Genomic DNA, 13,741 nt, shown 5'->3' on the forward strand with positions numbered 1-13,741 from the left:
AGCAAAAGAGCAGAAGACCCCCGGAGAGGAGAAGACCCCGAAGAGCCGGATGAAGATTTTTAATAAACTTTCCAAAACGTCTCCTGTCATTATTTACATACACTATCTTTTATGGGGTGAATGGGTAGGGGTACAGTGTACCCCAATACCCATTCACACAGGGAGGGGGTCCGGGATCTGGGGGGCCCCCTTGTTAAAGGGGGCTTCCAGATTCCGATCAGCCCCCTGCCCGCAGACCCCCACAACCACCGGCCAGGGTTGTGGGGATGAGGCCCTTGTCCTCATCAACATGGGGGCAGGGTGCTTTGAGGTGGGGGGTGCAGAGCTCCCCCTGCCCCAAAGCACCAACACCCCCCCATGTTGAGGGCATGTGGCCTGGTGTGGTCCAGGGGGGGTGGGGCCGCTCGCTCGTCCCCTCCCCTTTCCTGGCCTGCCGGGCTGCATGCTCGGATAAGGGTCTGGTATGGATTTTGGGGGGGACCCCACGCCGTTTTTTCGGCGTGGGGCTACCCTCAAATTCCATACCGGACCCGAAGGGCCTGGTTTGGAACCTGGGGGGGAACCCCACGCAATTTTTTTCCCATTTTTGGGTGGAGTTCCCCCTTAAGATTCTCACAGTGCAGGTCGCGCCGCAAGTCGTCCTGATCTGACTTGCGGTGCGCCTTCCATTCAAATCAATAGGCTCCCATAGGGAGCCATTGATTTTGAATGGAGGCAGAAAAACGCTGCTAAAAGCAACGTGGCCAAACGTGCAATAACGCAAATGGAAAAAGCTACTGAAAGCACGTTTAACAGCTGCTTTTTCCCGGCGTCAGAAATAGCTTTGCAGGACGTTTTTTCTAACGTCCCGTGTACATGGAGCCTTACGCTTGAGTGGCCCCCAGGACCATTTCATTGGCTCTTTACCCTGATCAGGGATAGATTGTGTCAGAGTGACACTCTCCATTCCTGATCGCCGCTCTGCGCGCCCCTGGGGGAGCGCACGAGCGGCATGCACAAGGGAAGTGCATGTGGCCGGCTGTGATTGGACACAGCCGGTCACATGGTAAAGAGCCATTTTTTTAATGGCTCTTTACACCGATCAGGGATGGGCTGTGTCCCGACGGACACACCGCATCCCTGATCACAGCACTGCGCGCCCCTGGGAGGGAGGGGGGCGGGAGAGCAGCAGATCCGGGCGGACATCATATAACGCCCACCCGGATTGACGAAGTGTTCCTGCCGGCGTCATTTTACAATGGCCCGGTAAGTAAGTGGTTAATATAATGTCCAACAGGTAAGCAGTTATTTATCTTCCCTAAGTCCTGTTTTTTTGTGTGTATGTGAATTTATTCTTTTTTGTAATTGCTGATCTGTTTTCCAGTGTAACATTCTTGGTTGCATTTGTTATATTAAATGAGATACACCACATTACTAAAGTTACAGCTGCATGGTCCTATATTGTTGAAGATTCCTTTTTGCATGCATGTAACATTAGGTGATTTAATGTGGCTGCCAGGGCCCGACTGGGCCGGAAGATTTCCCAGTAGGCCGACTGCCCTGGGGTCGCTTTGAGAGCAGCAGCACTCAGAGGGCCTGCCCGCTTGCAAGTTCCGCCGCTATGTGATTGGTGGAGTGGCCGTCGTTGTCCGCTCGCTGCTAAGGGGAGGCTGAGCAGTGTCACTGCAAAACGCCTATCCTCTCCGCCCAAAGCTTCTGAGAGAGAAGCTGAAGGCAGAAGCAGAAAGTCAGCTAATTAGCTGACGACCAATAGATTGAGGGGGAGGAGCTCTGCTCTCTGCTGGGAGACCCACACGTCAGAAGAAGCATCCCTGCAGGCACGTGTGAAGAGGCACTGAGGCTGAGGGGGAATCAACTGACAAAGTAAGTAATAATCAGCAGTGCAATTGATCCCATCCTTCACCACCACTGCCCCTGCTGATCTCACCACCCCACAGATCTTATCCCTGATAGGATGGGGGGCAGCAGTGGCGGTGGGGAGCATGGCACCCCTCATCACCACTGCCACTAATCTCCCCTCACCACTATAGCTGCCACTGATCCCACCCCCCTCACCACCCCCACTGATCCAACCCCCCCACCACCCCCACCCCTGCCACTGATCCCACCCCCCCTTACCACCACCACTGCCACCGATCCCACCCCCCTCACCACCACCACCACCGCTGCCACCGATCCCACCCCCCTCATCACCACCACCGCTGCCACCGATCCCACCCCCTTCACCACCACCCCTGCTGCCACTGATCCCACCCCCCTCACCATCACCGCTGCCACTGATCCCACCCCCCTCACCACCACTGCTGCCATGGATCCCACCCCCCTCACCACCACCCCTGCTGACACTTATCCCACCCCCCTCACCATCATCACCACTGCTGCCACTCATCCCACCCCCCTCATCACTATCACCATCGCTGCCACTGATCCCACCCCCCTCACCACCACCACCACCGCTGCCACTGATCCCACCCCCCTCATAACCACCACCACTGCCACCAATCCCACTCCCCTCATCACCACCACCACTGCCACCGATCCCACCCCCCTCACCACCAACACCGCCGCTTCCACCGATCCCACCCCCCTCATCACCACCACCAAAGCTGCCACCGACCCCACCCCCTCATCAACACCACCACTGCCACTGCCACCAATCCCACCCCCCTCATCACCGCCACCACTGCCACCGATCCCACCCCCCTCATCACCACCACCACTGCCACCGATCCCAACCCCCCTCATCACCACCACCACTGCCACCGATCCCACCCCCTCATCACCACCGCTGCCACCGATCCCACCCCCCTCATCACCATCACCACCGTCCCCCCCCCCCCTCTCACCACCACCACCACTGCCACTGCCACCGATCCCACCCCCCCTCATCACCACTACCACTGCCACAGATCCCACCCCCCTCACCACCACCACCACTGCCACCGATTCCACCCCCTCATCACCACCCCCCCATCGCTGCCACTGATCCCACCCCCCTCACCACCACCGCTGCCACTGATCCCACCCCCCTCATCACCACTGCTACCAATCCCACCCCCCCATCACCACCACCACTGCCACCGATCCCACCCCCCTCACCATCACCACCGCTTCCACCGATCCCACCCTCATCATCACCACCACCAAAGCTGCCACGATCCTACCCCCCTCATCACCACCACCAAAGCTGCCACGATCCCACCCCCCTCATCACCACCACCACTGTCACTGCCACCGATCCCACCCCCCCTCATCACCACCACCGCTGCCACCGATCCCACCCCCTCATCACCACCACCACCGCTGCCACGATCCCACCCCCCTCATCACCACCACCACCGATCCCACCCCCCTCACCACCACCATCACTGCCACCGATCCCACCCCCCTCATCACCACCACCGCTGCCACCGATCCCACCCCCCTCACCACCACTGCTGCCACTGATCCCGCCCCCTCACAACCACCACCACCACTTCTGCTGATCCCACCCCCTTACCACCACCGCTGCCACTGATCCCACCCCCCTCTCCACCACCACTGCCACTGATCCCACCCCCCTCTCCACCACCATCATCACCACTGCTGCCACAGATCCCACCCCCTCACCACATCCACTGCCACTTATCCCACCCCCCTCAGCACTGCCACTGATATCACCCTCCTCACCACTACTGCCAGGGCTGCCGTTAGAAATTATAGGGGCCCTGTATAGCCTACCAGACCTGTTTTTTATCCTGAAGCTATTTCCCCATACCCTGCAGCAGCCGGCAGCAGAAAAAAAAGAAGAAGCCGTCAGTGCTGCTGTAGGGGCACAAAGGACAGCAGGGGGAAATATGTAATCAACTGTGGTTTACTAGAACAGATCTCCTGTGGTCCCCCCCCCCCTCTGCAGCAACTGAAAATTGGTGGGAGGGAGAGAAGATGAAGCCAGCAGCGCTGCAAGGAAGGGGGACGCATACAGGGGAGCCTGGGCATCAGGGAAAAGGGGGAATCTGATCATGGACAGGAGGGGGTGATCAGTATAGAGGGGAGCAATCGCAAGAACCAAAGCAGCAGTAGAGGGAGGAGGAAAAGACAGCTTTCAGCTGCTGCAGGGAGACCTATACAGGGGATCGGTTCCTGTAATTTTCCTTCTGCCACACCAGTCACCCTCCTTTTCCATGATCTGATTCCTCCTACTGCCTGGGCCCTCCTGCTGAACTAATGGGGCCTGAGCCTCATACAGGAGGCCTGTACCCAGCTCGCTCCTCTTGGCCCTGCTTCCTAGCTGGGGGGGGTGCCTAGGGTGTCAAAAATCTTTCCACCAGCCCTGGTGGCACCCGAATAGTATATGGCTGCAGCTAGGCCGGGGAAGGCCAGTAGTGACGTAATGGCACTAGGTGGTGTGATTTTTATAGGAAGGCACTGATCTTGGTCTTGGCGCCTTTCTACACCAGGGGCGGGTAAGACTGGACCCCTCCGCAGCCTCTGACATCTCCTGTACGTGTCTGCACAGCCTCTGACATCTCCTGTACATGTCTGCACAGCCTCTGACATCTCCTGTACGTGTCTGCACAGCCTCTAACATCTCCTGTACCATGTCTGTAACCTCTGACATCTCCTGTACCATGTCTGCAACCTCTGACATCTCCTGTACCATGTGCGCACAGCCTCTGGCATCTCCTGTACCATGTCCGCACAGCCTCTGGCATCTCCTGTACTATGTCCGCACAGTCTCTAACATCTCCTGTACCATGTCCGCACAGCCTCTGACATCTCCTGTACCATGTCCGCACAGCCTCTGACATCTCCTGTACCATGTCCGCACAGCCTCTGACATCTCCTGTACCATGTCTGCAACCTTTGACATCTCCTGTACCATGTCTGCAACCTCTGACATCTCCTGTACCATGTCTGCAACCTCTGACATCTCCTGTACCATGTCCACACAGCCTCTGACATCTTCTGTACTATGTCTGCAACCTTTGACATCTCCTGTACCATATCTGCAACCTCTGACATCTCCTGTACCATGTTCGCATTATCTCTTTTCTTTTATAATGTCTGCAGTCTCTGATGGGGAGTCTGGAGAGGAGTCAGGAGTGGGAGTGCCACCGGGATGGGGGTCACGGGAGAAGTCAGATGTATGTGGACTGTGGAGAGAAGACTATAGGATAAACCCAGAGCCAACAAGCTGGAGCCAACTGACTGAGCCCTGCACGGTGCACCTGAGAGGAGGTCAGTGACAGCTTCGCCAGACCAGTCTGAGTAGGGGTCAGTGACGTAAGGGGGAAGTGAAAACAGTAATGTAAGGGAGCACTGATATAAAGGCCCCCCTTATATCAGTAACCCCCCCCTTCTTTCTGTGGAAGGTGGTCTCTGGTCACATTTTCAGAGTTCCTGGGGTTCCCCTTTACATCAGAGTCTGCAGGGTTCCCCATTACAGTGCAAGGGGAACTCTGCGAAACCTCATGTAAAGGCAAACTTTGATTATTTTTTATTCTGGTAATATATCACCATCGCAATAAGTGGACTGTTCTTGATAATTGCTCCACTTTTAACTGGAATTTGCTCCTATGTATGTATGTATGTATATATATATATATATATATATATATATATATATATATATATATATATATATATATATATATATAAAACCCTATGTGATTTCATATCTGTCTTATCTACATATAATACACACTTCACATGTGCTTTAAAATTCATGGTTTTCCCTTTTATGATCAAGAAAATAATGACGCTGTGCTGTTGGGCCGGTATAATAATGCTATGGGGCTGGTATGAATTATTTCCAGGGCTGGTTTTTATCCCCAGTCTGGCCCTGGTGGCTGCACAGTTTTCAGTGCTTACTGTTGCAATGCTTATTGTTTTGTTTTTTTTTGTTTTTTCAGAATCTTTGCTAAGTGCTGTTTGGACTAGAACAAGAAAGTAGATGTCCCAAAAAATTGTCCTAAACAATGTATGTATTTAACTGTGTTGTTACAAGTGCATAAATATAGGTACATAATGATCTGAGCTATTTAATTTATGTCTTTTATTTTAAAAATCTTCTGTGAGCTCCTTGTGTTGCAAGGGACATTTATGTTTCAGAATGTTGTTAGCATTTAAAATATCTATGATATTTAATTTAAAAATTTTGACTCGGGTGGAGAAAATACTACATTTTATTTCATTTTTCTAACAAATTTCACACAAATATCACAAACATATTACATTTATGTTTGAAAAATATACTTCTAAGTTAAAAGGAATAAAATGGTTTCAGCGTGCCCATAATTTTTCTCCTAAAGGCTGCTTTTACATCTTTGTTTTTCAGGCTGTAGATCAGAGGATTCAACATAGGTACAGCAGCAGTGTTAAACATAGAGAAGAGCTTATTGGAGTTCACGTTATTGGAGGTTGGCCTTAAATACTGGCAAATCAAAGTAACGTAGAGTAAAATAACCACTGTAAGGTGTGAGGAACAGGTGTAGAAGGCTTTCTGTCTACCAGTGCGGTTACAGATCTTTAATATAGTTACAATTATAAAAATATAAGTAAGAAAAGTAAGAAAAGGTGGACAGGTTGCATCAAAAAGCCCACCAAAATAAATTGATAGATCCAAATAGTAAGAATAGACGCAGATGTGTTTTTCAAGAAGCAAAGGGTCACAGAAGAAGTGATCTATCTCTAAAGACAGATGACAACTGACCAATAAAAAGTTGATAAGAGTGGGGAGAATTTGAATGAACCCTAACAGCCAAAAAATGGTGGCCAAAAGAGCACAGGTTCTATGATTCATAATCACATGATAATTTAAGGGATTACATATGGCTACATAACGATCATAACTCATGGCTGTCAATATAAAAAGTTCATCACTTATGAGAGAGGCAAAAACATACATCTGTGCGAGGCAGCCAATGAAAGAGATTGTTTTATCTCCCAAAATAAAATTAATGATTACTCTGTGTAGAGTGGTTGTGGAGGTACACATATCCAGGATGGACAAATTGGCCAGAAAGAAGTACATAGGAGTGTGGAGATGGCTGTCTATGCAGACCAGGAGAAGAATGGTCGTGTTAGCAGCAAGAGTTATGAGATAAATAAGTAGGACTAGAAGAAAAACTAAAACTTGCAGTTCTGGAATATTTGAAATTCCTTTAATAATTAAATATTTGGTATTGGAATCATTTAAATACATGACATAGTTCACAACAAAATATCTTTAGAAATATAAACATGCATTATCCTTAAAAAGTCAAAATCATTTAAAGTGAAACACTTGACCCTTGTATACAAAGAGAGCAATGGACAAAGAGAAGAGTCAATGCATTAAATCATTTATCTGTCATTTTCATTTTTCTAGCTGTACCCAATAGGTGAGATTTGATTGGTTGCTATGGATAACTGTTCATCTTTTTTTTAATTAGGTGTATTCTAATATTATTACTGCAAATACATATTATGCCACACATGCTTAATTAATAGCTCATAAAAACATATCATATTCTTTCACAGTTTCTTCTTCAGGAGCAAGATTGTTACGGAACGGAAATATCCAATATAGACAAAAGTGGAGATATCCAATTTTTGCTCTGTAGCTCCAGAGTTGCTGACATATAGAAGCTGATTTACTCAATAAATTGTATTTTTTGCATGCCAAATCACATGCAGATAAAATAAATAAGTAGAAAATTGCTTTTCATGTGATTATAATTTACAATTTTTGAAGTGAAGATTCTGTAAGCCTTTAGTAAATCATCCCCAAAGTATCTGATCTATGAAAGTTCTATATGCATCTGTGTCTTACTTGCATTTGTTCAGCCATAAAAACAGCAGGACTCATATGTTTCAGTAACTACTACGAAAGTGCCGTACGAGAGGACGGGCAACCATATAAAAACTGCATAGCTGCTCATCCAGCAAAACTGCACGTGCTTTCATTCTGTGAAAATAAATCAGCGTTTTTTCATTATTTTAGGATTTTTTTGTATAATATATAAAGTTGTAGCTTTTGGGCAAAGTGAATGTTCTATGGTGAACTTTGCTTTCAAGTGAATGGTATAAGTTTGAAAGTGTAATGTAAATATTGGCTCATCCGTGAATGGAAAATGAATGTTGCTCATTAAATGTTCTTAGGGTAGTTTCTCTTCTGAGTGAAGGTTCTTAAAGGGATTGTAAAGGCAGGTTATTTTTTTATCTTACTTCATTCTATGCATTAAGATAAAAAAAAAACCTTTCTGTGTACAGCAGCCCCCCTCAGCCCCCCTAATTCTTACCTGAGCCCATCTCTATCCAGTGATGTTTCAGGAGTGTCTCAGCTGCTTGGGACTCCCCTTCTCATTGACTGAGACTTTACAATCACTTTAAGGAATTATTTTTAGAAAAGAATGTTCTCAGAGTATGTTGCATCCAATATTGCTTGTATTTGCCAGAAATCAATACATAACATCTAAAATAGTTAACATATTCTAGAAACTATTTGACAACAAAAACAAAACAAACAGGATTCATGAAGCGAATGTGACATTCCCCAGGACAAGACAACATACATTTCAGAAAATAACACTTTTCCCATATTAGAAACATTTGCAAGAGTGCTATTTGCATCATTGAGGGAATGTGGATACATTTGCACCAAAAATGTGTTATAAATAGACCCCCTAATGTCACCCTGGACTTCCTCTATTGTCATTAAATTCAGTGGTCTAAGAGGCATGGAAAGAAAGAAATCAAGCTGGACAGAAGCTAAAGTGAATGCAACCCTTATGTTATGGCTACTGAGCAAACCTGAGTTATGCAATTTTTTAGCCATTTTAAATAAATATTTATCATTTTTAGTCATTTTAACGTTTCTGTTTGTAATGCTAAATCTGTTTGATAGCTCCACCTGTGTTTTTCTTTTGTTATGTCTTTTGACATATTGTGAATAAGTCTCTTTACTAAAGATTTATACAGCTGAAACCCTTTACGGGTGGTCAGTTTGTGTCTTCGTGTTTTTTTGTTGAAACAACATAACTCTGTGCCAATGCACAATGGTTTGAGTTACTAAAACTGGAAAGTGCAAATCTGGTGCAGTGCTGCATAGAAACCAATCAGTCTCTAGTTTTTTTTTTTTTTCAAAGCTTAATTGAACAAGCTGAAGTTAGATTGGCTACCATGCACAGCAGCATCAGATTTTGCACTCTCAGGTTTTAGTAAATCAAACCCAAAATGCCTGTATCTCTGTTGGCAGTTCAACCACCACAACCTCCTCCCAGTCCTGCTGTTTTGATTGACAGTGACTCCCAGCTTTGCTGTCAAACTACATTCTGGAGAATTTACCTCTGCTTTATGGAAGAGGAGATAAAAAACAGGCTGCGGGGTCACATGACTGAAGAATAAAACCTGAGAAATAGATAAAAAAATGTATTTTGGACTGAAATCATTGTGACTGTGGTAACCATTTAACATTTACTGTTTTACAATTAGTAGTTGCTGTAATTCGTTCACATTTAGGTTAACCTCCTTGGCGGTATTCCCGAGTGTGGCTTGGGGTGGAATTTCAGTGCTATAAGCATTAACCCCGAGCCACACTCGGGGTACCGCCAGGGAGAAGTCGCTGGACCCTGGAAGAGGCTACTTATCTTGTCCCCGGGAACCCGCGATGTATTCCGGCAGCATACGGCGGACTGGATCTTCCGTCTAATGCTCTGTGCCCCAGCTTCCGTCTCCTGCGAGCGTCACGTCGCAGGGGGGGGTGGAACCGGTGGCAAATTCAAAAATTAAAACACACAAACACACTGATATATTGTAATCGTATTGGATTACATTACTAAAAAAAATTAAATTGACATTAGTTTGCCCCCCAGCGCCCTTGCCTGCAGTTTTACTGTACTTTATATACATCAGGTGTGATCAATTTTCAATGATTGGCACCATAGCTTGTAGATTCTATAACCTTCACAAAGACCAAATAATATATACCTATTTGGGTTTTTTTTAGATAAAGATGTAGCAGTATAACTTTTGGTCAAAATGTATGAAGAAAAATTGCTAAATTTGCAAAATTTTAAAACTAAAACAAAGAAAAATGCATTTTTTTACAAAATTTTCAGTATTCATTTATAGCGCACAAAATAAAAACCAAATGATGATTAAATATCACTAAAAGAAAGCTCTATTTGTGTGAAAAAAAGACGGAAATTTCATATGGGTATAGTGTTGCATGAGTAATTGTCATTCAAAATGTGAGAGCACTGAAAATTGAAAATTGGTCTGGTTAGGAAGGGGTTTAAGTGCCCAGTGGGTAAGTGGTTAAAATAGAATTCCCATTATTGCAATATAATACTATTGTATAATATATTAGTAGAGACGTTGATAACCTTCACTTAAATCACAAAAGTCATGTGAAAGACACATTTCTGTTAATTTGCACATGATTAAATAATTAAATTAAATATTTACACATTTTCATTTAAGTGAAGATTATTAACCCCTCAGTAAATTTGCCTCCTTATCACTACTCTCTTCAAATAATGATAGAGCTAAATTCTCCTCTCATGAGCAGAGTAGCAATAGGAATAGGCTGGAATCTAATAATTTTCAACAGTCTATTTAGCTATCTGACTTGAAAAAAAAGCAAACATTTTAAAAAACTCACCTTGAACTTTAATTATAATACAAATATTGTAGCCAAAACTCAGTGATTTGCATTCATTTACTAGTATTTTCTATATGTACCCACAAATAACCTCCTATAACACAGGCTGAGTCATGGTATGAATGCCTGGCTTTTATTCATCTCTGTACCTGTACAGTCTGCAGTCTCTAGAGATCATTACAACACAATTTCAAAGTTATTCAACAAAGTAAAGTTTGCTTCTGTGAAAGTAAAGTTTCAGATATGTTTTTTTGCAAATATTTATAAAACATCACAGTGATGCAAGAGGCAACTCTAGGACTGCAGTAAAATAAACTTATTTAGAGGGGAACTCCAGTTGTTTTTTAAAAAACTAAAAGTCAGCAGCTACAAACATTGTAGCTGCTGACTTTTAATTAACAGACAGTAACCAGCTCAGGACTCCATGACTGTCTTCACTGGGGTCAGTTCTTTGCCGCTCTTCAGATCCCCCAGTGCAGCCATCTTAGATGTGGGTAGGGCTGCTGTTAGAAATCACAGGGACCGGTACAGCCTACCTATCAGGCCCCCCCCCCCAATATATCAAGACAAGGTTTTAACCTAAAATACACTAAAATCATTGTTAGTGGACACAAACATAACAGAGAACCTGTGTGAATTAGCCCTTTCTAATTTTTTTTTTACATTTTTACATAAAAAAATAATATATATATATATATATATATATATATATATATATATATATATATATAAAAATTTTAAATGTTAAAAATGTTTACATCTATTTTATTTTATAAATTTGTTTAAATTATTTATTATAATGTTTAATTTTTTTTTATATAGATGTAGCACCCTACAAGGTAGGTGCTAGGCAGAAGCATAGTGGGTCTCGGCTGCCTAACAGCAGGGCCATGATTTTCAGCTGGACTGTCATGTCTCCCAGGTGTTGCTGTTGAAACTGGGGAGTCTCCCCACTGGCTCCATGGGAGGCTTCTCATTGAACAGTGGATAAAACCCAATCAGTGGCAGATTCAGGCTTGTATCTACCACAGAAGGTAGATTCTGGCGCACAGGATTTTGGGAGTGGGTATAAGTTTGGGGGGAGTATGACTGTCTCTCCTCCTGTCAGAAGGATCGGCTTGCCTGAGAGTACAGAGAGAGCTGAGCTGCGCTGCAGAGAGGACCCCGGTGTACCGAGGACCAGTGGAAAAAGAGGGGGCCCAGTTCCAGGAAAGCATTCCAAGTTCGTGAGTACTGTGAACTACCCCTGGGGGTCTGCCTAGCTGAGAGGGGGTCACTCTGGTGAAGGTCCAAGGGATTCAGGAGCTAGCTAGCGGTAAAGGGGGTGCCTAGTCAGAGGACCCTGAAGTGTCAGAGGGGGTGCCTAGTCAGAGGACCCTGAAGTGTCAGAGGGGGTGCCTAGTTAGAGGACCCTGAAAGTGTAACAGGGGCGCCAGCAGTTGGGCCCTGAAGAGTTAAGTGTACAGAATGCAGTGTACAGTGATGAGAGTAGCAGCAGCACAAGCAGTTACAAGGAGCTACCTCAGTCAGTGAAGGGCTGGAGGGAGCTGTTCACAGGACTTTTGAGCCAAACAGAGTATCAAGAGTCACGTCTCACTACAGTCCAGGATCTTTTGAGTTAACCAGAGTGTTAAAGTCAAAGTTCTTACACAGTTCAGCAATTCAGTGTTTGCAAGCGCCAGTAAGCATTGGTCGGCATCCAGCTGGCGTCAAGACAACACTAACAGGCCTTTTTCTGCAGAAGTGTCCCAGCTATACCTAGTTGAGCCAGAGGAGTATCCCACTCATTCCCTTCTCCCATCCCTAATTAAAATAAACAAAACAAACCAAAGATGCTGGAATGGTCATTGTCTCAAATTTCACACTTGGGTTTGAAGTGTTACAGGTAACAATGGCAGACCCACATCAGGCCCAATGCCTGGAAATATTGCTACTCATTGTTATTTTTTACAGGACAGGGAAGCCTGCAGCTCTGTAGGGGGGGGGGGCACAGTGAAAGGGGGGCACACAAGAAAAGGGGGGGTCAGAACAGGGAGGGGATTCAGCGTTGGAGAAATAATTATGGGAAGGATGCCTGTGTCTGTGTCTCTCCCGGCAGCAGGTGAAAGCCGGCAGGAGGGGGGGTTAACTGGCTTTCAGCTGCTGCAGAGAGCTGCACAGTGCTGTTGGGGTCCCCCTGTGTGCCCGGGCCCCCTTCAGGAGGACTGGTGGTACCCCCCTATCAGTGGCCCTGGATGTGGGAGTCAACTGTGACTTCCTGCTGTTGCACAGTCGACTCCCCACTGCAGATGTGTGAGATCGCTGTGTGCTGCTGAATTGGTCCCACAGCCTCCTGGGATGTGTGATGCATCCCAAGAAGCTGTGGGCGGGGGTAGGGATGGGGGGCAAGCTGACATATTTCTCGCCTAAGTGAGGACGTAACACATATATGCTGCCTCAATGGACTGGGCTTTTTTATTTGGTTGCCACATATATGCTTATTTGTCTTTGTGCTAGGAGCGCGTGTCATAGCACGCACCCAGCACAGAGACCAGGGCGTGACTGAGACCCCCGGGCCTGTACTAGCATTCAGGAACCCGGATCTCCTGATTCCTGGACACTAGATCACTGTGATAGTCTCTGATTGGCTATCACAGCGATCAGTCACTGTGAAGCCTCCCCTGTGTTTCTCTCTCTGTGAATGGAGGGGAGAAATACATTGTGCCTCTCTCTTTCCTTGCAGAGAGAGTGAAAAAAGTGTGTGAAAAATAATAATAATAATAACAATAAAAAATAAAAACAAAAATAAAATAAAAGCTAGATCAAGGTTTGATCTAGGTCAGTGCCAGTGTCTTTGGGTCAAGTAAGGGTCAAAGGTCAAGGTCAGGGTCAGTATATTTTGGGCAATTTGTTTTTTAAAAAGCATTTAAAAAAAATTCTCTGTCAAGATCAATGGAACAACTATAAGTCCTTCCACACATGCCAGGGTGCTAGGGGTAACCCTGGAATCTGCACTGTCCTTTCAGGCTCACATCCAATTCCTGTCCAAATCATGCCGCCATAATACAATAAAATTCAAAGTGCTAACAATAGTTTTCTTTTTTTTTTTCCATTAGAATTTTTATTAAATTTTAA

The 13,741-nt window shown here is 45.7% G+C and overlaps 1 protein-coding gene across 1 annotated transcript; it reads right to left on the reverse strand.

Annotated features, from left to right (window-relative positions):
* Positions 1 to 6,244: 6,244 nt before the first annotated feature.
* Positions 6,245 to 7,186, reverse strand: LOC309559785 (olfactory receptor 8A1-like; the record flags this gene model as incomplete). Its single annotated transcript, XM_082263219.1, has 1 exon — positions 6,245 to 7,186. The coding sequence occupies one exon, from the start codon at positions 7,184 to 7,186 to the stop codon at positions 6,245 to 6,247; it is 942 nt and encodes a 313-aa protein (XP_082119345.1).
* Positions 7,187 to 13,741: the final 6,555 nt, after the last annotated feature.

The sequence above is a fragment of the Pelophylax lessonae genome (genome assembly GCF_965119305.1).
Source record: "Pelophylax lessonae genome assembly, chromosome: 7".
In the NCBI taxonomy this organism is placed as follows: Eukaryota; Metazoa; Chordata; class Amphibia; order Anura; family Ranidae; genus Pelophylax; species Pelophylax lessonae.